This window comes from Pithys albifrons, chromosome 3 (assembly GCF_047495875.1).
Source record: "Pithys albifrons albifrons isolate INPA30051 chromosome 3, PitAlb_v1, whole genome shotgun sequence".
Lineage (NCBI taxonomy): Eukaryota > Metazoa > Chordata > Aves > Passeriformes > Thamnophilidae > Pithys > Pithys albifrons.
The window spans coordinates 51,747,124-51,773,135 of record NC_092460.1 but is presented as its reverse complement, the minus strand read 5'-3'; the positions used below and the strand labels follow the sequence as shown (position 1 = coordinate 51,773,135).

Below are 26,012 nucleotides of genomic sequence, written 5' to 3'. Positions count from 1 at the left end.
GCACTTGGCCAATCCCCTGAGGCACGCTGGGGTAATTCAGGAATGGAGAAAGGCCGCATGGAGTTAATAATGCTGCCCACACTCTGCCCTGTTCCTTCATTATCTCGAGAGGTCCTCAGCTTGGCTCCATCTTCCCAAACTCTGACCCTAAATTGCCTGTAGTGTTTATAACTGAACAGATTTCACCTCTGCTCTGGACTGTTTCTCTCATGCCCCTGTAAGGTCCCCTATCCAGCCACAGCCCAGCCCATTACTTGGGCATTGCCCCTAACAGTGAAAATACCACATAACTTGCCTAAAATAGATGCTGCTTTCTCCAGGACAGTGGGTCTAAGGATTGTCCCACATCCCTCTAAAATGCAAAGTCATGTTCACCAAACTTTTCAGAAAGCAGTTTTACAGAGAGGTGGAAGCCTGGAGCAGGGTGGCTCATTAGAAAGCCTGGCTGTTGTAAAGCTAAACTGAGACTGAAAACACATTCTTGTGGGCTCTGGGGAGGCACCCGCACAGTCTCCATAAACAGAAGCTGAGGCTGTACAATAGTCACCTTTCCTGAGCGAGGTGAAGACTCATTTCAGCATTATTTTAGGCTCCTCCTGCTGTATGGCTTTGGGATTTAACCCCTGAACACCATAAGTTCCCATGGACGTAGCTGTTTCACACACCTCCCCCTGTATCTTCTGTCACTATGCCAGGGACAGGAAATAGGAATCTGCACAGAATTCCGATCTGAGGATCTGCCCAAGCACTGCGATAGCATGGAAAGAGGGAACAGACATGCCTGGCCATGCCTGCTCTAGTGCAGGGAAACATGCTACAGGCCTGCAGGAGCACGAACAGGCTGCAGCAGATGTTGAAATTGAGGTAATTTACCTTGGAGTCATAGCAGCCTGCAGGCACTGGTAAAGAAGGATTCAGGTCCTCCCGGCAGCAAATGGTGTTGCAAGGATTGTGTTCAGCATAAGGATCACGCTGGTAATCTGAGGCAAAACGTGGTGGGGAGGGGAGAAAAGAAAATAAGTTAGCCCCCTCACAAAAAGCTGATGCATAGCACTGGAGCCACTAAAAGCTGGATAAATGCGTGTGCTCTATTGAATTGTTCTCGTGCTTCTCCCCGGGTACCAGCCAGAAGTCAAGACAGGACATTAAGTAGGTAAACTCCTAATCCCAGACCACACAGCTATTTCTGCATCCCAGAGGCACCACTGCCAAACTCTAACCACAAACATCTGCAATTCCACATGATGAAAGGTTGTAGAAACTTTGTCAGGAGAGAAAAGCAGAAGAGAAAGGAAAGTGGTGGGTGGGTTAGGGGGAAATGCAGGAATGAGAGCCTTTATGTTCCTGTTTTGGACTTAAATAAGTGGCAAGGAGCAAAACCACTGAACACCTGCTGCAGCAGCTGCAAACCAGGAGGTGAAGGTGGGCAAGCCTTGACGTCTATGAGCACACTACTACTCACAGCCCAAGGAGCAACAACAATACCCCACCCTGGGAGAGGCCTCCCAAACCTCCAGCCCAGTAATCAGCAAGCTCCCTATTAACTGGGAATAAAAATATAGGATCTACAGCTATCTGAACTTTGAGATGAACTTAACTAGATGTTAACTAAGCTGGTTTTAATCCAGTTAAGGAGAACCCTGTCAGGAAAAAAAAAAAAGACAGCACACCATTACCTACTGTTTTGGCTTAATCCCAGCAGGGAACTAAGTACCACATAGCTGCTCCCTCACTTCCCCCAACACCCTCCAGAGGACACGGAGGAGAATCAGAAAAAGGTAAAACTCATGAATTGAAATATGAACCATTTAATAATTGAAATAAAGTTAAAAATAATAATGAAAAGAGACAGGGAGGGAGAGAGAGAAGGGAATCAAACCCTAGAGAAAGCAGTGATGCACAGTCCAGTTGCTCAACACCTGCTTACCAATGCCCAGCCCATATTCCTGAGCAGCAATCAGCCTCTTCCAGCCAAACCCCCTCCATTTATACACTAAGCATGACATTCTATGGTAGGCAATGGTGTGGTACATCCCTTTGGCCACTTCAGGTCAGATGTCCTGACTCCCTCCCAGGCTCTTGGTCATCTGCTCACTGGCACAGCATGGGAAACTGAAAAGTCCTTGATTTATCAACAACTAAAACATTAGCGTGTTAAGTAATGCTTAAACTATCAACATTATTCTCATCCTTAATCCAAAATGCAGAACTGTATTATCTACTAAGAAAATTAACTATCTCAGCTGAAAGTAGGACACCTGCCAAAGACCATTTGCCTGAACCTGGAAAAAAGACCTAAAGTTTTACACTAAATCCTCTGATCTCGTGTAACTGTTGCTTAGGGTTAAGGTTTTCAATACTGACAGGCTGTAGATGTATGAGATAATAAGCAGTCCACAAAGTCTCCTGGAGTGTGAGAAGTGCTCTGGAAAAGTCAAACAGCAAGGCCAAGGGCCCTTGTTGTACAAGTAACCCAGTCTTGTCCCTGATAGAGCAATTTTAGCCTGGTTTCCTACCTCAACAGTAAGCCTGTGTTACCCACTGGCTTTGACTGTACTCTGCATGTACAGTAATGTAACTGATCCCTACCTGAGGCTGCAGCTTCCCACTGTAATCCAAGAAACAAAAGTAACACTGCTCACTAAGAGCAGTTCCACAGTACATAAACACATCTTACTGTTGTATCTCATGATGTACTTCATGCTTTCCAAGTTGGTCACCTTGCCCTGGTCTCGACGGAAGATTTTTGCTCTTGGAGCAAGCTCATAGGAGAAATCCATGCCGTACTTGACAACGTATGATGCATACCCACTGAGATTGTAAATCTTTTCATGGAAAGGGATGTTGTACGAAGGCCAGTAACCTGCCAGAGACAAACCCACTCTGTTAATCACTTATAAAAGCTGGATGCTGTTGCTTATACTGGAAAAGAAAATAAACCATTTTCCATGTTGCACTGCCTTAACAGCATATCAAGGAACAACACTGCCAACTGGTTGGAACACAGTAAGGCAACAGTCACTGGCATGACCGGGGTTGACTCCCAGTATAACACCATTGGAGACTGTACCCAGGAAACCCACCCCCAGATGTCCACCCTGAGGATTCATCCTGCAAAACAGCTGAGATCAGACTTGCCTGAGGTAAACACACAGCATGGCCACAGCCCTCCTGCAGAGGTTTCCCTGCTCAGCCTCTGAGGACTGCAAGATCATTTACTTCAAAAAAACTTCAGTGAGAGCCTTGAAGCCACTCCCTTTTTTGCTGCCTTCCCATCTCATCAAGGCAGAATACTACACATGCTGAGGCGTCAGGGATGGGCCAACACACACACACACACACACACACACCACAGAGCACAGAGCCACCTGGGGTGAACAAGAGGCAGGCCAGCACACACACACACTGTGCAGTGGTGGCTGCACACTGTGATAATGAAAGATGGGAGATTGCTGCACATTTGTCAATAGCTGCCTTTGAGGGTTAAGAAGTGACTGATCAGCAGAGCAGAGCCCTGCTCTAACTTTTCCAAAAGCAAGTAAGAGTCCTGCAGTTCTGTTAACTCTGAAGAGTAAAGGATGCCAGGCAGAACTCCAGAGAAGAGTTTTAGGTAGGTAACATAAAACTGCCTAAAACAAGTCTATTGTAGAAAGCAGGAATGCTTGTAAAGAGCCAGGAAACCATCCAGGTTAGAATCTGGGTACAGGAAGTCCTCAATTAAATAAGAATAGATACCTATACCTAAATATTTTATTTTTTTTACAATTTTTTTGCAAGGCAGGCACCAAGAAGTTTTTAAGCAGGATGCAACAAATTTTCAGGTTCTCTCTAAAGAACTAACATTCCCTGTTGTTCCTTCTCAAATCACACATACTAAGACTTGCCTTAGAGATTTACTATCTAGGGACTGGTAAATGCAGCATTCCATGTATGTTAACACCAGCCCAGGAAAATGTGAGGAGTCTGGCTGTAAGATGCTAAGAAAATCAACTGGAACTCCCTGGGAGTGACACACACAGATACAAACCGAACTTCCTGAAGGACAGATACACAGACAACATAAGCACTGGAACACTGCCTGAGCAGAGGCTTTACCAGCTTGGGTCCTGCCTAGGATAGGGAAGATGGGAATACCCTGTCTAGGGGCATTTGCTTACAAGACCTAGAGCCTACCTGAAGAAAACAGGTTGTGTACAGGCTGTGTTGTAATACAGGCGTCCTCCAGAAATGAGCACACTTGCCAGTCTCTAATGACACAGGCCAGAAGATATGGATCCATCAGCTTCCAAACCAGCAGGATTTAAAGGTGTTACTGTCTCACATGAATGCAGTGCAGACAGATGACCCCCTTCTCCCACCTGGAAAAACTTTTTGTTAAAATTGCTAAAACAGAGGAAGCTACTGAGTTCTCCTCCAGCAAGAGCTTCTGTGTGTCAGGCTCTCCAGGACTGCACATCCCATGCAGAGAGTGCAGCAGCAGCCTAAGCCAGGCTTTACCCGAGCGCTGCTGTAAGCCCGTGAAACTTGGCAGGGTGCACAGGGACAAAAAACAAGTCAGAGAAGTTGAAAGGTGGGAAAGGGAGATGACATGACAGCAGCAAAAAATTCCCTGAATCAAAATGCCTTCCTCCTCTGCCCATTAAGAGCAAAAGGCCTCAGCAATATCAAGAAGTAGAGCAATCAGAATATTGTGCATATGGTGGAAGACACTGAGATAGCAGGTTCTGCTCTCATATTGAAATCAGTATCTCATTCATGAGATGAACTCATTCATCATCAAGAAACATGAAGTGCAGCCCAGTCCTGTGAGCTATTCCTTCACTGGAGACAGTGTTGCCCTCCCCCACCTCCTCTAAAGGATTGATTTTTGTTTGTCAACATACAGAAAGTACCTGGACATCTTTGCCTGGAAAGGGCAACATAAGAGATGCCTGGTTTTGAGAACTCACCTGCACTGGCCTACAAAACAAGCTGACAAAAGACATTAAGGAAAAAATCTTTCAATTTTCAAACCTGAACAAAGAAATGCTTCCTTTTTCCTCAGCCCGAAACTTGCTGCAGCAATACTGCCTTTGTTCACCTGAGACTTTCTCATTCTCGGTTGTTTCTAGGTTAATGCTTGAAAGAGACTTAAAAAGGCAAAATCACTCTGACCAGGCTAGTGTCAAAAGTGGACACCACCTACAAGGCAATGATGGAGTGTGCCAAGGTCAGCTACTCTGTAAACACTCAAACCCAACACTGTTCTGGAGAAAGTTAAACCTCCTTCACCTGGGCTGCTCCAAGCACGTGGGAAGAGGGCAGGGGCCTCAGTGGGACTTGTCTGGTGTCCTGCATGGAATGGAGGAGTCCAGATCTGCTGCTTACAGGAGCTGTGATGGCTTACAGCAGCTGAGATCTCCAAGCAGCACTTTGGCAGTGCTTAGCTCACCCTTGTCTTTCTAATACTTAAGATTCCCAGAGACCAAATGAAGTGTTGGGCAATACACACAAGGTGCATTTAGATATCTGGGAAAAGACATACTGTAAAGATGCTGCTGGGCTCAGTCCTGCTGGGAATGCCACAGCAGCTCTCAAATAATTGCTGAAAAGGAACTCAGGGTACCTGCTAAGCCCGGCCTCTCTGCACAGCTACAGCACTGCTGTGATGTGATTGCAACGCTTCAAGGGCCAGAGCTAGAAGGCCTCTATCAGCTTGTTTGTCTGCACTGCACTCCACAGCACAGCACCAACAAGCCCAAGGCAAAGGAAGCCAAAAGAGCCAGAGATGGGATTTTTCCACATAAAGAAACATCTTAAAAACAATAGTGACAATGCCTAGAATAAGCCAAGGCTTTCCAAGAAACTAGACACAAGGAAAAATTTCAAAGGAAAACAACACCAGCTGCTACCATAATTACATTTCCAGTCGTTTTGATGATGAGCAACGCATCTATTCACCCCTTCAGCATGTGATTAGAGGTGGGAGTACAAAGCACCAGACAGACACTTAAGGCTCAGGCTTTTGGTTGCTGACATAAGTGTCTAGTAAATACTTCTGAATGAAACCTGACAGTGGGTCTTTTGCTTCACTTAGATTTTTGTTTTCCATCAAGTTGTTGCCAATCTTGCCAGGGAATTAAAGAACCTTTCAAAGAGCAAATATTTAACAGAAAACAGAGCTCCAGAGAAGTTCAGGAGATGAATTTAACATTGAACTTCTTTCATATTCAAAAGTTCATCTTCTTTCAGGGTGACCCACCCACCAAACATTTTGAGTAGCCCACAGGATCACAGTTATTTAGTGTTGCTGCAAATACGGCTCACATTTTTCCTCATGGGTCTCTAAGAGGGAAAAATAAGACCAGAAGAAAGGCAAGGAGGTAAGCAACCAAAGAGGCAAAGCCTATTTCTCCCTCCTGCTTCTAGGAAACACAGACACTCACTCCTGTCACAGCATACCAGATAAATGAATACAAGGCAACAGACCTGACAACAGAGGAATGCTCACAAAAAGCTTTCTGAGGGTTGCTCACACAAAGCTTTCTTACTTTAAACTCAGGACTAGTGTTCAATAAACCCTTCCCAGGTACAAAACACAATCCTCCATCAGCTGGCACGAAGAGATGGTCTTCCTAAGCCAGTAACTACTACAGGAGCTATTACCTTTCCGGAGAACATTTGTTTGGTCAGAATACTCCACAAGGGTTGGGATCTGCTCAATAATGTACAATGCACCATCATCAAGGCTCCTCTGCAGCTTGACCTTCTTCAGGTCTAGCACCATGTACTGATTGTTGTAGGTCCCTGGGTATGAGAGCAAAGAGAGAGTTACATGTCCTGCCAGGGAAAGGAAAAGAGTGTAACAGGTAGAGGTAACACAATCTTTTTCCTAAGATTCATATGAAAATGTACTTACCAGAGTTGCACCTGGAGAAGGTTTCAGCCCAAGTTTTGCCATCACTTGCCATCATGTTTGCAATGCGGACCCTCTGCCAAGCCAACAGGGACTCAGGCACCACTTGCTTAATGAGGGTTTGGTTGAACACACTGTTGGTAGTCTGCAACATGACCAAGCCACTGCCTAGTATGTAGAAGTCATCCAGGGACACCAAGAAGCCTTAAACAGACATAACAGAAAATTTGTTACCTTTTAAATCTTTGATATACTCAAAGAACAAAACAGAGAGACAAGCCAAGAGTATATGAGAGAGTCAATGCGCGTGTGCTTGAAATCAAACTGTACAAAGATTAAAGATGAGGGTTAACTTCTGCAAGAGCTTTAGGCCCACCTGTCAAGACAGTTTGAAATGAGAAACTCACACTTTTAATGTTTTGTCTAGAGCATTTGCCTCGTGTTTGCACGCCAAGCTCAGAAGTTTCTCCACACTTCAAGCCATGTCTTATTTTTATGCTGAGGATTACATACTGTAAATGTCTGGTGCACGTTCATTTTTAACAAAGATATTCATTTAAAAAATTTCAACAATAAAAACCAAAGTGAAGTACAAACTTCACAAAGAAATTTTCATCAATCAGTTTCAGTTTCTCTTTTAACTCTGTGAAGACAACAGAAATTAATTGATTGAATTAATCTGTTTAAATGAGTCACTTCTGTTTTAAACCAAGCCAAGAAAAAAAAATCTTCCTTCTACTTTAATCTTTTCCAGTCTAACTATTCTTAAAAGCATCTCCAAGAAATGGGCATCTCTCAAATCATAAACCCCATCTTGTATATGAGAGAATCCTCTTCCTACTCCTCCTTCTGACACATTGCCATTGGGTTTTTTTATGCCTACAAGCTCTGCAAAGTCAACTTTGGGCAGGATTCCCTTCCAGGTTACATGCCAACAGAAGTACTCGGTCCAGTTGCAGATCTCACGCCAGGAGGTGGCACTCAGAGCTGCAAAGGTCAGCTCTAATGCCTTGGATAGGGTGGTGACTACTTGTAAAGGAGAAATAACTTGACTTCAAGATTACTCAGCAGATATCTGGCTGCCAGGTTGGGGAAGAAAGGCTGTTAACTGAGCTCCTGATGGGGAACTCATCCAGAACTGGGCCTCTTGTTAACAAGTTGTTAATAGGATCAGTCTTCTAAGAGTACAAAACGCTAAAATGCTGTACAACACCATAATAGTGGAGTTCCACTATGATCTTCTACAGCAAGCTTTATTAAATATTCTCTGCAAAACAAGCTAAGATCACCAGCCTGTGAAGCAAAAAAACCCAGCTCTGCCACCTGTTCCTGGGCTTTTACCAAAAGGCAAGACATCCTTTGAGCAAAAGTAACGTCCAAGGGCTCCATTTCAGCAAATTTTCTTTAAAATATTGAGTTCTTAAATTAGAACAGATCCAGGAAAATATACTTTGTTGTCACCTGTTATCTAAAAATATACCACTATAGGACAGGCAGAGCACCGTGGCAGCTGATATTTTATTCTTGAAGACAGAAAAAGAATGTCAGTAAATTATGTACATCAATATCAGACATCTCTCTCAAATAAGTAAAGACAAGAGAAACCCTCTAAACCTGATTCTGCCAGTCTATTTTACACAAAGACATGGGACACCCAGCAATAAACTGCTGTGTAACAAGTCAAGTGCTTGTGCAAATGGAGACAAGAAATGAAACTGTTAAATTGTGATTTTGAACTGAATACCAATTCCCATGTGGGTGACAATGCCAAGTCCCTTATTTCAAAATAAACCAAACAGTTCTATTCTTCATTTTCAATAAACAGCTGAGACAAAACAGAAAAACTTGACTCAAAACATGTGTCAATACAATGAATGATGCTGAATAACTGAAGGTTGAACTCTGTAATTGCAAAGTTCTGCTAAGCTGAAAACAAGGGGATCTCCTTCTGGGCCTTAGCATTTACCAAGGTTTATCCTGTAGTGTTTTATAACACAAGATGCACTCCATGACACACCATTACTGGCCTAACCCAAGATGGCATATACCATTTTGATTTAGGTAACCCTGAAACAAAGGAAAGTTAAAACACCAGGAATAGGTTTACTCAGAGTAAAGACATCCACAAAAATAAAACCTGGGTAGATAAGTCTAGAGGTATCAGCAGATACCTTGTGTCATTCTTCTGTTTTTAAGTATGTGTGAGAATCTGTTGTAATTGAAAGTGTTATCCCACTGTACACTTCATCTCTTTACCCCTCCCTCCAACAAGCCTGACTCTTCCTACACAGCAACAAGCAAAAGCACTTCTGATTGCATCTTCTGGGTCTGAGCCATTTAGATCCAGTTTCCAATCACCACTGAAAAACTGAAGTTCTCAGAGTCTGGAGTTTCATTCATCATGTCAATATTAATTAGCCAAGGAAAGCAAAAAACGTTTTGCAGTCTGAGCCACAGTGTTCTCCAGAAAGTCAGCACATGGAAGTGCATGTGGGTGGTAACACTTTACTGGCAGCTATTGCTCCTAAAGAGGTAGGCTGTTCCTTTCTGAACCAGACAGTATGAACTTTTTTTGGTGTTTTAGAAGGTCATTGTGCTTATTCAAGTACAGAAAGGGTCAGCATTACAGCCTGGAAGCCAAAGTCATGAGGTCTAGCCCACCTCAAAGGGATGGGAGTAGCTCCCAGCTGAGATGCTCAATGTTCTGGTCTATAAATAGACCATGGGAAAGTAGAAGTATTCTCTGGATTGGCTTTCTTAATCCTATCAGCAGCTGCTTCTCAAGACTAACACCCATCAGCTGCCTTCCACTTGCAGACCTCTCCTAAGCACCAAGAAATAACATGTCCCACACTATAGCTCTGGTCTCTCAGCTCCTAAGTTCATCAGACACTTTCCTTTGCATCTCTCCAAGTTTTAAACAGATGTTAGAGGAAGCAGGGAAGCAAGAAATGGTCTGGCAATGCCTCATGAGCAAGCTGGTCCCCTGAGAAGAACAGCTACTGCCCTTGCTGTGGTTTGTTCCTCCTAGCTCTTGCTCAGGCTGGGGGAAGGATAATGCTGCACTTTGTGCACTAACACATTATTTCAAAGCAAGGGACAGCACATGTATAGCCACCCATCAAGGCCAACTTGTGCCATCTTCTTCCCATGTCATAGCCTGTTTCAACCAAGCTAACCAGAGAAGGAAAAGGGAGCGGTAGAGGTCTTCTCAACTGTTTTGCCTAAAAGGCTAAAACCAGAGTAACATACTTTAACAGACTGTGGCTCAGCCCAGAGAAGGTAGCTCACTACCCAAACCTGAGTACTTCGGTCAAAATGGTAGATTCCCTTTCTCAAGTGGAGTTCAAAACTTACTGTTCATGAAAAGCTCCATCCAAATGTATGGAAATCATGGGAAATACAACCTCCTGACACAGGGACAAAAATTATAGTATAAACATTTTTAACTATGTTTCTTGTGACTTTGCAAAAAGTAACTGCTACCAAGGACTTAGGCATGCCTTAAATGTGCACAATTGAGATAAGGGGGAATTAGGGCCTTGCTTGAATGACAGACTGATAAGAGAAGGCTGGTTTAACACCTCACGATCAACACAGCAGGAGGGTGGAAACCTGGGTGGAGGAGTAGAAGAAAGTATGTTTAAATTGATATATTATATAACATTCTTATATTAGAAAACAGATGTAAACCTAACGAATGTCTGTAATAGATATTTGAAACCACCTGTATAAAGATCACTCGATTTTTGTACATGGTAGACACATACTCTGGGACATGAGCTCCCTGGGTGTCTTCAGCTATGGCCAAGCTGTAATAAAATTGTGCTTTACCATCAGTACCTAGGGTTTAAGTCACTCCCTACTATTCAAGGAAAATTGCAAATTTTGTCAGTTAATTACGCTCATTTCTTTAAATGCCTCAGTAGGGCAGTGTAAAGAAGTGACTGGGGGAGGGCAGAAGGAGAGGTGCAGCTTTCTCTCTGATCTTTTACTAGACATGCAGTGCAAATCTTAGCACCTACTTCCCTCTCTCATCACATTTCTTATTCCTCCAAATGAGCACAGCTTCACTCAGCATTTCTGAACAGTAATGTGTCTGTACCACTGAAGTTCTCTCTGCCATGCACAGATTCACCAGCCACATGAAGCACTTATGTCCAGAGCTTGAAGAAGACACTGAAGTCCAGGGTGCTCAGCACTCAGTTCAGAGACACTTCTCCTTTCCAAAGGTTCACACAACTGTCCTACACGCAACTGTGCCCACAGACACTTTCAAGAGAAGAGGAAGCTAAGACTGTGAGCAGAGTTCAAATGAAGATTAGGGTGGGTTAGCATGGAAACAAGCAGCAAGTGAAGAAATAATTCTGCAAAACCAGATTATAATTCCCATTAATTTCCACTTGACTGCGCTTCTGCAGCACTACTGCTGCTCTGAAAGGGAGAAAGCAGTAAAGAGAAGACATGCTGTTAACAGTGGACATTTGAGCATGCTGGCAGGAACGTGGATAACTGCTGGGGAAGCTGGGATAGGCTGCAATTCCTGCCTGTCCTCCTACCTGCTCAGTCAGAGCAGGAGCAAGGAAGACAAAGGCCCTCTAGCTGTACCACAACGCACACACTGACACGCATCATGGTTAGTCAATAGTCTCAGAAACTCTAAAGTGAGTCACACCAAACATTAAATTTTGCACTCTAGTAGCCTGTCTTTTGAAATTCAGTAAAAAATCCCAAATAATACGGACAATTTTACTTGGTGGCCCCAGGAGAAATCAGGAATTTGGCATATTCCTTCTCAGAAGGCAAATGACTCCTTGAAATTTTTCTGACACAACTTTTGGACAGTAGAAGAGTTTGACTTTATATTCAGTCTACCAGATGACAGGAATTTTAAAACTACTCAGTTAAGTGTCACTGAAAGCCTGGAAGGACCTGTCTTTTAATGCTCTCCGTTTCCTCAAAAAGTCAATACTTCTATGTTCACTAGGATCAGGTTACTATTCAGAAGAGATTCCCAGGTTGCCCTTTCTTACTGGCTCTTAGTGTCTATCATGTCGGAGAATAAGACTGGGAACATGCATGCAGGGAGAAGAGACAATCATCACACTGAACTGTGGCCAGGACCTGTAGGTTCCACAGTCAGATGTACTGAAAATACTATCTCATCCTAACATGGAGCAGAAGAATTTGGCAGTTCCCTCCTTCCTACGTGATGTCCCTTCAGCATTACTAGGCCAGTGCTTTAGTGCTTACTCATCCCCTGGCAAACTGCAAGTCTGTGAACTACACCCATAGCTAATGCAATTTGCTGCAGTCAATGGACCGTGCTTGTCCAGTGGTTGTGATAGCTCCCTGTAATCAGGCAGCCAGTGAGCACACTGTGCATACCACACGTCTCAAACTTCACTGTAGCCACAGGAACTACGCCTTGCAACCATTTCTCACTCAGTTTTGTTGATAGAAGTACACCTTTCCACATCACTGCCAGTCTACACGGCAAAAGCAAGCCTTAAAATAAGCCGTGTCTGCAGACCTCAACAGTCTCAGGGAAGCACACTGGGATTCTGTACACTAATGAGCAGACCCCAATAATTTCAGCTAAGCAGTAGCTGACTTCCAGGTGTTCTCACACACAGTGTGCTCTCTTGGTCTCCCAAACCCACAATATTTGTATTTCACTTTATACAAAGAATCCACAACAGGAGCAACCCCAAGACATCACCACAGATACCCACTAAAATAATAAATGCTCTGCGTGGCTGATTGTGATCCCTGCGTTATCTGCAGCACAATGCAGCACGCAACAGTTGCTGACAGAGCCACATTCTCCTGAAGGATAGTACCATCCTCAGTATTTCTGCTGAGAGAGATGAGAGCCAGAATAACCTTATGAACATTCTCTCAGACAGAAACCTTTGCTTTCTACCAAGTTCCACAGGCTTGGCAAAACTCCTTGGAACAAGCAACCAAAATTTCTCCAAGGCATTCAGAGATAACCCAGGCTCTTGAAAGGCTGTACACTTAACAGACATTTGCCAGAATACCTCTAGTACTTCCTCAAGGAAAAAAAATCTCAGTTGTCAGAAGACATTGCATTCCTGAGGGTCACTGAGGAGGGTCAGAAACCCATAGAAACAGGCTTCTTTTCAATGTGAAATGAACACAACTGCTTCTCAGAACAGTTTCCCAGTCACAGTCTCAGTAGTTCCTCCCATGAAGGACCCTTGCCTTTGTAGTAAGGCACAATAATTCAACAATGCATGTTTTGAAATCATCAACCAACAAAATTTCACCAGAATGTGACTTGGCACATAGTTCATTAAAAAGGTTTGTGAAGATTCTTGAGTGTGTGGCTATTTCTGAATTTGAAATTTCACCTTTAAAAACTTCAGCCATGCAAACTAACTCTAAGAGGGAGTCATAGATACACTTTGGTTTTCCATATTCACGTTTCTTGGTGCTACTCTAGCAAGAGTACATCTTTTACCACAGAAAAATTAAATGCTGGCAATTTCTAACAGTTGGCCTAATCCTCCCAAGGGAGATTTTAAATATTTCAGTTGGTTATATTACTAACACATGAAATAAGCATAAAAAACACCCCCCACTGGAACAGCTTAGGGAAGCTGGAAGAGGAAGATGTGGGTGGAAAAGAAAAAGAACAACAAAACAACTGAAGGTTTGTTAACACAACATCAGATAAGTCAGTAAAATTTCAAATGGTTAATGTTTGATATTCACTAATAATCCCATTAGAGCACAAGTCATGTCCCAGTGGTTATCAGAAGTGTTCAAAACTGTTATTACCCAACATGTGAATGCTCTAGGCCAGGTGAGGAGTTCAACAGTTGAGATGACCAGAGACTACATGAGCAGAACTCAAAGCAGCATGTTTGTGGCAGAGGTAAAATATTTAACTAGTACTATTCAGAGCACCGAAAGTGATTAATCAACAACAAAAGACGACAACATCATGTTCAAGCCAGAAAACTGAAAATGGCATTTTGTGCTCTTGGTGGTTAAAAGTTTTAAGGTAGATTCAAGCCAGTGCTTATTGAGGTATTATCCTTTTCACTGACAAGACAGCTGTTAGACAGTAAAGTGGTCCTTGCCATACTGAACAGCTACATTGCTTTGGTTTTCTTGACTTTACCTGGGTAACTGCTGAATGAGAGTCGGCTGGTGCTGGTGTATGGATCAACTATATTGAAGTTCCAATGCTTATATATTCTCAGTGTGGCTGCATATGTAAACCAGCTGGAATGGGCAAAATATATATTCTCATATCCAGGTAGAACCTGAAAAACAGAAGAAGAAAGGTGAGGAATTTCAGACCCCACTATATTCTGCATTTTTCTACTTGATAGAAACTGGGAGAATCAACCTCTTTTAAGTAGTTTTATTAATTGCATTGCTGAAGAAAGAGCAGATTCTTATGCTTTTAACTGTGTACTTAAAACATTTCTGAAACCCCCAGAAACAATTCTTACTCATGTGTTGTTCTCAAAATAAAACAGCTTAGGGTTATTTTGGACACCTGCATCACATGGTATGTATTTTTTCCCCAGTTTCATTTTGAATACTTGTGTTCGCACATTCAGATTGGATCTTTTCATGCATAATGAGTGTTAACATAAAATATGCTGTGTCTGTGAGAATAACTCTGGTTCACTTTGAATTTACTTGCATTTGCTTCTATACTTTAATGTGAAAAGGTAAATATATTTATTTGTAGCACGTATTTTCAAAGTATTTCCCTGGTTCTAAGATTTGTGGTTAGCTCAGAAACATCTTGCTGTAGGCAAATGCTTGAATGAATGTTTCACAATTTAAGGTGAGTATTGTTGCTCTGCAATACATGGAGTCTTCATGTACTGATTAAATCCCTGATAATTATAACTAAAAAATGTAATCGTCACCATGATGTATCACTTATCTTAAAAATGGGTTTGGTTTTTGGGGGTTTTTCCTGTCACTATTCCCATTGGAAAGCCATTCCAGAGTATCAGTTAACAGAAGAACAGCAAACTCTTGCACCCATTTATTTTTATGTTAGCACTGGCCTCTGGTTTATGTAATCCTTTTCCCTTTCTTCCTACTTATTTGCCCAGTGTATATGTAGTCATCCACAACACCCCCTTTTAGACTTCACTTGGCCAGGGGAAACGAGTTACTCTCTTCCAGTCTCCTCCCCACAGCAGTTCCTCATTCCCTAGTAATTCTCATAGCCTTTCACTATCCATCTCTGCGGTTTTGGTTTGGTCTTTTTCCCTACCCTCGAACACAAGTGAGAAAAACTGGACTCAAAATCCTGTGTTGACACAAATGACAACTGCAGAAATGCCTCTTGATCATCAGCAGTAGTATCTTCATGCACACACAACATAAAGAGGGAGAAATGTAGACCCTTGACACTGCAAATCAAGGCAGTCAGGTTCCTGGTGCTCACCTTGATCAGTGCAGAGCAGTGTCCCATATCCCACTGGTATCTGCCATGGCCTCCTGGCTCCACATTGCATTGTCCACCCCGTGCAGAATACTCAAATAATGCAGGAATGAGGTCCAGCAGGTCTCCAACTGCATTCAGAAACTGGACATCAAAGTTGCTCAGTGGCTGATGAAAGGGAGAAACAGAGAGACCACAAAAAACACTGTGAGACAGAGAAGCATCAAGACAGTCTCACTCATCAGAATTTTTCTTTTGCTCTCCAAGGAAGCTCTTTGGCCTGGGAAATGCCTACTCACAAGGCCCAGATGCTCACATTCAGTGTGGCACCAGGCACTTAGGAAACTTCAGGATCTGCCTCTTACAGTGGCATTACCAATGGTATGATTTCCAAGGAAAAAGGGAGTTGTAAATTACAAAACCTTCACATGTGTTTGCAAACAGCATACCAATCAGTCTGCTGTTACTGATACACTGAGGTAACAGTAAAATTTCATTTTTTGTTTGTTTCTCTAGATGCCTTTGAAGAGCCTTACACTAATAAACACTCTTGGGAATTCTCAGATTTTTATACACATTGCAATTTAAGACATCCTCAGGACTGAGGAGAAAGAAAAAAAGGGGGAAACAAGGTATGTTAACAATACCAATCAAGTCAGAACTAACTGAAGAAGGAAAGCCAGTCAAAAGGCCCTTCGTTACATGCTTTTGAGAACTCTCATGGTTGGAGCTAGTCGGAGTTAACAGGGTTAACTACACACAGCTGGTTGTGTAACTGGCTCTTTAGAACCTCCTCTGAGTGTGCCCCTTCTAAAATAAGAGCTTAACAGTGGTTTAGCCTCAACCTTCAAATGCCATTTTCTAAATCTTTCCTGTTCTTGCTTGCACCATCCATTTAGTTAAGGCAAGGCTTAAGAAGTCAGAACACACATCACTGTAGAGCTGTGAATAGTAACTTTAGAATGGCGCATAATCATAAAGCAAAGAAACATACTGCTTGCAATATAAATCACTGTTATTAAACCATATAGCTGATCTCTCTACAAACCCCAAAAGAAGGGAAACAAGGACATGGAAAAAAACAAACAGTGCCAAATCTATTTACTTTTTATTCAGAAGGATGAATTCTATGTTATCCATCTGCTCTTTTGCCAGAGAGAATAACCAAGAGGAAAACCAGAAATTCTGTCAGTCCATATATCTCAGGGGAAGGAATTAAACCTTCCCACAATGTTTACCAAGCTAAGTGAGAGAAGCCACTCTTGCAAGTAAAATCATTCATGGCAGAAGGCCCCAGCAGCAGCTATAGTTTGAGGAAGGAATTGATGCAGGAGGGGGTTTTTGATTTTTTGATTTTTTCATTTTTTATAGATTTCAGAAGTACTTGTAACTGTAGTAAAATGTAGATTTAGTGTGTTAATATTTCTGGCAGCTTAAGTTCAATGTTTACACATGCCAACCTCTGCCACATATCAGTAGCTCAAATTCTTTTAGCTGTTTAGACGTCTTTTCAAGGTAGAAGGCTGAAGAATATCAAAAGGCCTGCAGAACAAGACATAAATATAAGCCAACAACCTTGGGTCTAAGAACACTGGAAAACCTCCAAGAGCCCTATGTGTGCTAAGAAAGACAAAAATGAAGAACAGAGGGTCCCACTGACCCCAGACTCAAATCCTGAGGAGGTGTGACCAGGAGCATGAGGGGGCTAGACCAAGAGATGTGTGAACTGGGGATTGCGTGGACATTATTATAAAAACCATGGAAATCAGTGTTCAGGGGGCACGTAATCATGTATTCCTAAAAGCCCTAAGCCTGGACATTAAAGAATCTACCTTTTTATCTTATCCCACGCTAACTTGGCTCCGAGTCTGTTTTATGGGGTCTTTAGTTCATTGGGGTTTTGCTGCAAGGATCTAAACAGGGAGCAACATCGAGAGATTGATCTGTGGATACTTTTAAGCAACTCAGAATCATGAATCATTTGCAAATCAGTCCCAACAACTTTTATCTTATTGGACCCATATAGACAGACTTGGTACTGTTCCAGTACAATCTTGCTCCATCCAGCTACACTAAAAGGTCTGAGCGCCCACCAGACAATAAAGAGAAGCTGTTTGCTTTATGTCTGATATTCTTCTTGTCTGATTCATGCAGGCATTACTGTACAAAACCAGTAAGGGAGCAAACAGGATTGCATACGAGAATGCTCAGCCAGCCCTAACACATTTTAATTACACTTGACATCCATTTGCTACCAACTCCATACTCTCCTTCACAAAACCTGCCTTCATCGCAACACCTACAAATACCTACATTGATACTGCTGCAGCATCAGACAGAATTGCCTATATATTTTTTAAGTTCCACATTTCTGTGCCTTCTTACAGTCACTTCAAATCAAAACTTTTGTAACTATCAGGAAATCCATTCCAGTTAGAATAAAAGTGCCAAGCAAGGAAGCTTTCAGGAAAATGCCCAGAGAGCAGGAGGAAGGGCCCACTCAGACACAGCACAGGTTATGCAAATTCTCAGGGCTCCACTGGATGAGATCAGGCTGCTAGCCAAAGCCAGCCAAAATATCAGAGAAGCAAACCAGGTTGTTAAGCACCCACTAGGGTTCTGGTTTTATTCCCCTTTTGAGGGGCAAGCAAATTTTATTCCAGTTTATTTCTAAGACTTCATTACTCTCCTTGAAAAAACCTGGTTTTCTGTTTAAGACTGTACAATCTCAGGAACACCACACAAGCACAGAGCTCCTCTGGAGCCTCAATAAAACAACATATTCAAACAGAGGACTCAGGAATCTGCAATGAAGACCAAATCTGGGAATTTCAAGTGGACTAAGGCATCTGCCTTAAGGCTGAGTGCCCTAGTTTTGGAAAAGCTACAGCTGATTTCCAGTACACAGGGACAAATCTTTTCTAGGAGGAGTTAATCAGTGTCCACTAGCAAGTAATAGACACAAAAACCTGCATCATAACAAGGGCATAATACAGGTCATATTACAATACTTTGTAATCACTTTCTCCTATCTCACACAGCACTGTCAGGAAAACTCCTTGTATATACGGTTTACATCCTGAAAAAGAGGGACTGAGCTGAATTGACAAGGAGAGGTGGTATAGTCACAATAAGAGAAAACGCCGCTTTACTAGAATGTGTGGCTCCTCTGGGTGCTGTTCTGAACAGCAAACCAAACAAACAATCAGTCTGAGTTCAAGTTACATCAGCAGCAGGGAGAAATAAATTTATAAAGGGCAGCAGACAAGAGAAAACCTGCCTTAAAGGCTTGTCTCCATGGGACATTAAAATAGACTAGTTATTCTGTAACAATTGTTTTCCAGTAACTTCTCCAAGCATGAGCATTCTCAATACAAAATAAGGAAGTGCAAACAGAGAGCTGTCCTGGAGTCACTGTAGTATTTAAGACTCTGACACCTCCTTACTCAAGAGTAATATCCCTGCATAGACAAGCCCAAGATTAATCACAGCGTTGGTAAAGCATTAGGTAGATGAAAAGGTTTAATGTTCTTTGAGTGCCCCTCCTTCACAAATTGTCTTGACAAAAGGGTTGGGTTTGTTTACTGGATGTAAAATGTTGCTAAACCAGCTGGAATAATGTCACACTTTACCAGGAAAATATATTCAGATTTTGACATGATACCTGGAATTCAAAATACATTAGTTTACAATTTACATTTCCTTCATGTAGGTCTGAATGGAAACATTGACCTGCAGGAAAACAGACTCCATGCAATTAAAAACAAATTTTAGAACTGTATACTACAAAACCTTTGCATAAAGAATATACATAAAGAACAATAATAATTTTTTAAAATGTATCAGTGCTCCTATCAATGAGTTCAGAGTTAAAATCAAATTTTCTTTCTGCGATAAGGCTCAGTTATTTGTGGCAGACAATAGTACTACAATACTCAAGCGAAGTAAACCTAAAGTTTAGGGAGGAGCAGAAAAACTGAACATTTCAGAGTGCCTTGTGTGCACATAATCGAGCTCTCCTTTAGCACTGTGAATCTGGCATAGTTGCAAACTACCTTGCATTATTACCAAACAGCACGTCAGACCTTCCTCTTGTCTTCCTCAGTAACTGCACATCAATTAATCCACCAAATACAAAACTCAACTACTTTCAAGTTTGAAAAGGTTGTGTGTAGTGCTGATGAGAAAACCAAAGACATCAAATGTGTAGAATTAAAAGCAGATTAGCTGTGGAAACAGCTTGTTTCTATTCTCCTGGAAAGGAAACCATTTTATACAACTCTGGCCAGTGTTCAGTGTTGGAATCCACAGTTCCTTTTTTTATCCCCCTTATCTCTTTTAGCCTATCCTTGTTAACCAACCAGCTTCTCAGTGTTCAGGAGAGCACTTTGTCCATGAACCATTCATGGGCAGGAAGAAAATGTAAGAATTTCAAAATCCATCTCCTCCTCCCCTTTTTCCTCCACCTGCCTCTGATATTTTGGAAGTTAGGGGAAAAAGCTTCCCTGCCTTCCTTCTACAGCATTTATTCTTATTTTAAGCTTAGGGTAGTGGGAGCAATTGCCCTCTGCACATACAGAGTAATTAGTTGCATTTAGAAGTACACATAGTTTTTCCCAAGAGCAGGCAGAACACCAGGCAACAAAATACAGAGTGTCTCATGTCGGGTTTTGGTTGGGTTTTTTGTGGGTTCCTTTGTTTTGTTTGGGTGTAGGTTAAAGAGGAAAAGAAAAACACAATTCACACCCAAGGTATTTTTAATATTTCTCATGTTCATTACCACCATGAATCTAAACTACTGCACTACTAGATTTCAAAAGAAACTTATTCCTGATGATGATAATCCTAAAACAATAAGCACATGTAAAGGCATCTTTTTTTAATGAAGCAAAAGTAGCATCTACCAAAGGAAAAAGGTAAGAAGAGACTTTCAAAGCACTGAGGAAAACATGCAATAGGAATGAGATTTGCTTTTAAAAGTATGTAGAATTTCGGGTGGGTCAAGGTGCGAACTGAGTAACAAACAGCAAATAATTGTTACTGCAGTTGTTGCGCAACAAATTCCAAATCAATTGGATTAATTGAACCAAAGTACAATACTTGAAAATAAGGGGAGAAATCATGTACTAGGTGAATTTATTTGCCAAACATTCCACTTGCTAAAAATCTAAAGGATCAAATAAAAGAACCTTTAAAACATTCCTATAATATGTAGTGGAAGAGGCAAGATGAAAACAGCCTCTTTGGATGGCAGATTTCTTCAATCACACAGAATAAGGAAAATGCTATTGGTCTTGTTTATTTGTTTTGCTTGTTAGTTAAGTTAGGGCTTTTAAGTGCCAACAGTTTATAGAAGCTGTGTTGACTCTCAGGCAAATGGATGTCTCAAAGCTAGAATATTAGTCAATAACTTTGCATGTGCGCCTGTTTCCCTTGTCCAAGTGAGCTTGGAGTTAAGTCTTCAAGCTCTATTTCCAGAAGGGGATTCTAACAGCACTACAGATGTACACACATAGCACAGTTGTTGCCCCATCTCCCAAAAGTATCTGAAAAGTAGCACAGAATCCAACAAAATGAACTGCCTGTACTTCTCAGAGCTGTCATGTATCATTTTGATGCCAAGGAAAAGCAGTACCTAGGTGCAAGAGCAGCTGTCCAAAATGTACTGAGTTAAGAGACTGGTGGCAACTTACTGGTTTTGGCACACCGAGGCACCAGCAGCCCACCTCAAGTGAGAAATACCTGCACAGGGAGCATTTTTGCTTTGAATAAAAAGATGCAGATCTCAATATAAGTGATAATGTCCAAAGCTAAAATTGTGACTGGCATAGAAAAAGAGTCAAATCCCACAAACTGCTGCAGGCACATATGGCAAAAGAAAAAAATATACTCCCTGCATATAATTCAAGAATGGAGGACACAATATTCAGCCTGAACCACATATCTGAACTTTAACTAACTGCACCATTTTAATATAGGCATGCCGATATCTAAAAAGAGAATAAAAATTACTCAGACACTCCAGAGGTCAGTACCTTTTAGTATCAAATACACAGTTAAATAAGGGAGCATCAGGGAACACACCTTGCAGGTAGGACATGCCTGTTACAAACAAATAACTCAGACACAACCTGGCACTTTCCCCTCCTCCTACCTGAATCTAAAAGATTCTGAAGCAGCCAAAAAAACTGTTGAGCTTTGCAGGGCTCTTCAGTGCCAGGTGTTATTAAAGGGAATTAATGAGTTCCCTTCCTAGAAAGTCAAGGTTTCTAGTATTTTCCCCTATAAATAATTCAGGTCCCTCAGAATGGATCACTGCTGTCAACACTTTTTTTTTTTGCACTTTGAGCTGGGTACCCATTCATGAAAGCCCCAGAGTAAATTCTATGCAGGAAAGATATGCATTTTACTAAAATGCAACTCTTTGCAATTCAGGACTCCCAACTTCCCAAAATTCTTGGTATGGTTAAACCTAGAGAAAAAGGGTCAACTAAAATTACTCAAGTCCTCCCTCTCACATCAAAAAAATCTATTGGACATTAGACTTTAGGACAGCATTTTAATTGCCACAGCTCTACTGGAGTTAAAGGAGCTCTGCTATTACATACAAGCTAATGATCTGGAACAAAATTCTAATTGGAATAAAAAAAGAAAAAGGAAACAAAAACAAACAAAAAAGCCCAACCAAACAACAAAGCATGACTAAACAAAACCCCTAAACCTATCCCATTTGACTCGTCACAGGACTGACCATATATGTGGTAACCATATATTCTGGAGATTCAAAAGACAGAAAAGGAGAAGATATTTAGCAATGTAAAAAAAATAGAGAGGCTTTTAGGATTTCAAATCTAATGCTTGAAAAATAAGAATGAAAGCTTTAATATACTCCCTACATGTTGATTCATGCTGTTGCAGGTACTCTTTATATCCACAGAGTCATTTGCTCAATAACAACTGTAAAGTGACAGCAACAAGCACTTCAGAAGTGTCTGTCCTTCCAGCATTCCCTCACAGACACAAAAGCCACCCCCAACATAATCAGCCCAGGGTTCCAAGTCCACTGCAAAGATCTGTTGGTTCTGTGACTCAGGTGCTCAGTCACATTACCTCCATTGAACAGCCACTAAAGATTCTGCAGACTGGCAGGCAGAATGAGTACTTGTCACTAAGTATCTACTTTTAATTTTAAACAGCAGATTCCCTTCTCCCTTGTTTGTCCACTACCACTCCATCCCCAGCCACTGAAAAAGATGCAGAAGTCTTACTGTTTGTTTATGTAGTTTAGCCCACTCAAGGCCTCCCATGTACAGACCATCCAACTGTGCAATAATGTAGCCAGCATGCCTCCAGAACGGGTCATCCTTATTATCTCTGATTTGTTGTCTTGTCCACTGATCTTGCTTCCTGCAGAGGAACAAATAAGTTGGGGTTTTCTTGGGGCTTTTAGAGTATAATTGATAATGCAGGGAGGGGACAAATATATTATGAACCAGAAGGTCCAACGTTAATAGTGTTTGAGGCAAATCATGCTTTGGAAATCTTGCAGACAAACATTACATCCTCCATGTGTAAATATTCAGACTCATGCAACATATCCTACAATTATATGCCTCTACCGGACTTCAGTATCAACGAAAGAGTTAGTTGGACTCCACCTGTGCTGGGGGCTTTGTCATGGCAGGTCCAGCATCCCCACACAGTCAGTAAAGGAAAACAAGCATTTGATAGGTCAGATGAACCATTCCCTTTTAAGTGCCTATTTAAGAATAAAAACAAACTGACATTTGAAGAGCCTAGTTCTCTCCATTAGGTACAAGGGCAATGAAGGCTTTGCTGATAGTGCTCAAACACTGCCTAAGAACCACTGCTATGCTCCTCTGAGTAAAAGGTAGGAGGCCAAGCAACTATACCATGTGTCAAATCCAGGCAAAAGCCAAATAACCCAGGCTCAGAACATGAGGCAACACAAGTTGAACAGATCCTAGGAGCAAGAACAGCCAATATTTATTATAAGGATCTCTCAGAGCTCCCTCTTTTGCTGTTCACAAAGGACCACAAAGAACCATAGGAAATCGGGACCAGATTCTGGCCTCTTCTATCCTTCTGCATCTATCCATCCAGCACTGTGTAAAGCAGCAAAGGAGAGAACGAACTCTTCCAGCAGTATATGGATGATAAAACCAAGCAGATTTAGCTTTCCAGAAGGATCAAGATGCAAGAAGTATGTTTGAGGAAACAGGGATATAGTCAAAACCTTCAGGGCTAAAGACTTCTTCGACAGTGCAACAACGCACATTGCAAAACTGCTATAAAGTAAAGGAGTGATGCAGGACCTGAGGACACAGGCAATAGAAAAACAGTACAAGGGCACCCAGTATTGCCCCCCTCCATCCAGCAATGCATCCCAGGGAATGCATCTACTAAGCGGAGTCATTCTGGAAAAAAATCCCATGCACATTGGTAAGGTAGCTATCAGATTTTTCTGACACAGAGGAGCACAGCAATGCTGAAAAATTATAGCAAGGGAGCGCTAAGATTTTTTGTCTACCTTTTGGATAAGCTACAACCAATCAACTACATGTGCACCAGTAACAAAATTAGTCAGATATATGACCCCTTGTGGAAAGCACAAGACAGGGGAAAGATGTGAAAAAGTCCCCAGAAGTTTCACAGAAGTATTTGTAATGCAAAAAAAAAAAAGTAAGTCTACAGAGATAAAAATAATAGTTAATCACAGCTGAGTTTCCCAATACCTGGCCTGGGATTTCTTCCATTTGTGATCTCCCACCAGTGTAGCTGCATTATTCATGCAGAATTACTTTTGGTTTATACAGCTGAAGAGAAAAGTCAATCAGGACTTTTGTGATTAGAACAGAATTTACATCAGTGGTAGAATAAAACACTAACCTAACAGAAGAAGGAAAGGACACACAGTGCTAAAAATATCAAAGTGCCAGGAGACCACTGCTCAGTAACATTTAAAATACCAGCTTTTAAGAAAAGGATTTTTACTAGAATGACCTTCAGAATTCATTGACATTATCCACACCATTTTGTAACAATGGTATAAAACATTTCTTTGAAAGAATCAGGATTAGGGAAGGGTATATGCCCTTCTTCATGTGTATTTAGAATTTATTTTAATAATAATAACATTCAGAGGGAAAGGAAGCATGTATTTTCTTTATCCCAAAAGAAAGAGAATAAAAACACCTTGAAAAACCTGTCACCCCCCAACCCCAAGTATTAAATAATTAATTTTTAGTAAGTAAATACATACGCCATAAATTTCTGAACTCCACTTCGGACGGTGGGATTCTTAATTAACTGTGGGTACATATTTGCAGCATGGTCATACATCTGCCTGAAAGAACAAGAGCAGCAGCAGTTATTCTTTTGTATCTTTCCTTCCTTCAATTTACCAACCCACTGATCAATGTGCATTGACAGACAAGCAACACAGTCCACACCAGAAGCTTTTCCTGCTCACAGAAAGTACCCCAGTGCGTGAGAAACAGCAAAGGTAACAAACAGATTGTTGAAGTTTAACTTAAAATAAATTACCTTGCAAGTACCTGCTCAAACGGCTGCACAATGGAAAGAAATAAGCAAGAATGAGATTGAACTACTTCACACAAAACTGCATATTCAGGGAATATTTATAGGTGTTGTAGTTTGGGATTATTATGTAAATTCTCTCCCCTGCCACTTAACTGCCCAGGCCAGCGGTTAACAAAAGAAGCAGTTAACTGTGATCGCTGGGGTGGGGGCAGGTTTGTCTCTTTTGGTTTTTTTTTGGATATTCTCCTCAGTCTTGGCTCGGCGGAACGGGGGAGTGGGGGCTCCAAGGAGGCAGGCTGCCCTGCTGGTTACTGCTGGGGTTTTCCCTGGCTGTCTTGCCGCTGCCTACTTCGGATTACTTTTTCCTGCCGTGCTGCTGCTGCTGCCTGCCTTGGATTTGCTGCTGGTTGCTCGTACCTTTCTGCTTCTTGGACGGGGAACACAGGGGGAAGAGACTGAGTCCATCTGAAAGCTCACTGCTCGTCTGTTTCGCTGGAGAGGGACTGAAACTCACTCTGCAGCCAGCGGGCTGTGACAAGGACACTTAAGTATAACCTTTTCTCCCGGAGGAAAACCTGCTGGGTTTTGTTGTTGTTTTTTTTTTTTTTCTCTTATGGTGTTGGGGAAGTGGGTTGCACTAGTCTGTTTACATATATATATATATATATATAGCAGTTATCCTTCTTGTATTAAAATTCCTTTTCTTAAATTTGATAAAGAGTGGTGTGATTATTGTGGAGGAGGCCCCTCCCCCGCTTGTGGGTAAAACATTTTGGTTTTTCCCCTCAAACCGAGACATTTCTTGGCGCCCAACGTGTGGGGCTTGTAAACAAAGAAGGATAACTGCTATTTTGTGGCACCATGTGGGTCTTGAGCTTAGGGTTCATCAGGACCATCCTGTATAATATATTGGCTTTTTGTTGGTACAAATTCATGCCAAAAGGAGCGGCAGGTTTAAGTCTTATCAACAAATCAATGAGCAAAACTCAAATAGCCGCAATTATTATTGAGTTCTTACTCTGGATTTATGGTGCCATGAATTCGATGCCTTTGGATGTCATGTGGGTGGTGCTCTCCAGGCTGTTTTCCTGCCGCAACCTAAGCTGC

General features: G+C 41.8%; 1 protein-coding gene across 1 annotated transcript in view; it reads right to left on the bottom strand.

Annotated features, from left to right (window-relative positions):
* Positions 1 to 26,012, bottom strand: part of PLBD1 (phospholipase B domain containing 1) — a 46,492-nt gene that overhangs the window by 591 nt on the left and 19,889 nt on the right. Inside the window, exons 3-10 of the mRNA XM_071551923.1 lie at positions 24,625 to 24,708; positions 22,610 to 22,748; positions 15,345 to 15,509; positions 14,049 to 14,193; positions 6,899 to 7,099; positions 6,646 to 6,786; positions 2,678 to 2,863; positions 874 to 980 (exon numbers count right to left, since the gene is read on the bottom strand). Of these exons, the coding sequence (XP_071408024.1) occupies positions 874 to 980; positions 2,678 to 2,863; positions 6,646 to 6,786; positions 6,899 to 7,099; positions 14,049 to 14,193; positions 15,345 to 15,509; positions 22,610 to 22,748; positions 24,625 to 24,708 (1,168 nt within the window). The remainder of the gene's footprint in view (positions 1 to 873; positions 981 to 2,677; positions 2,864 to 6,645; positions 6,787 to 6,898; positions 7,100 to 14,048; positions 14,194 to 15,344; positions 15,510 to 22,609; positions 22,749 to 24,624; positions 24,709 to 26,012) is intronic.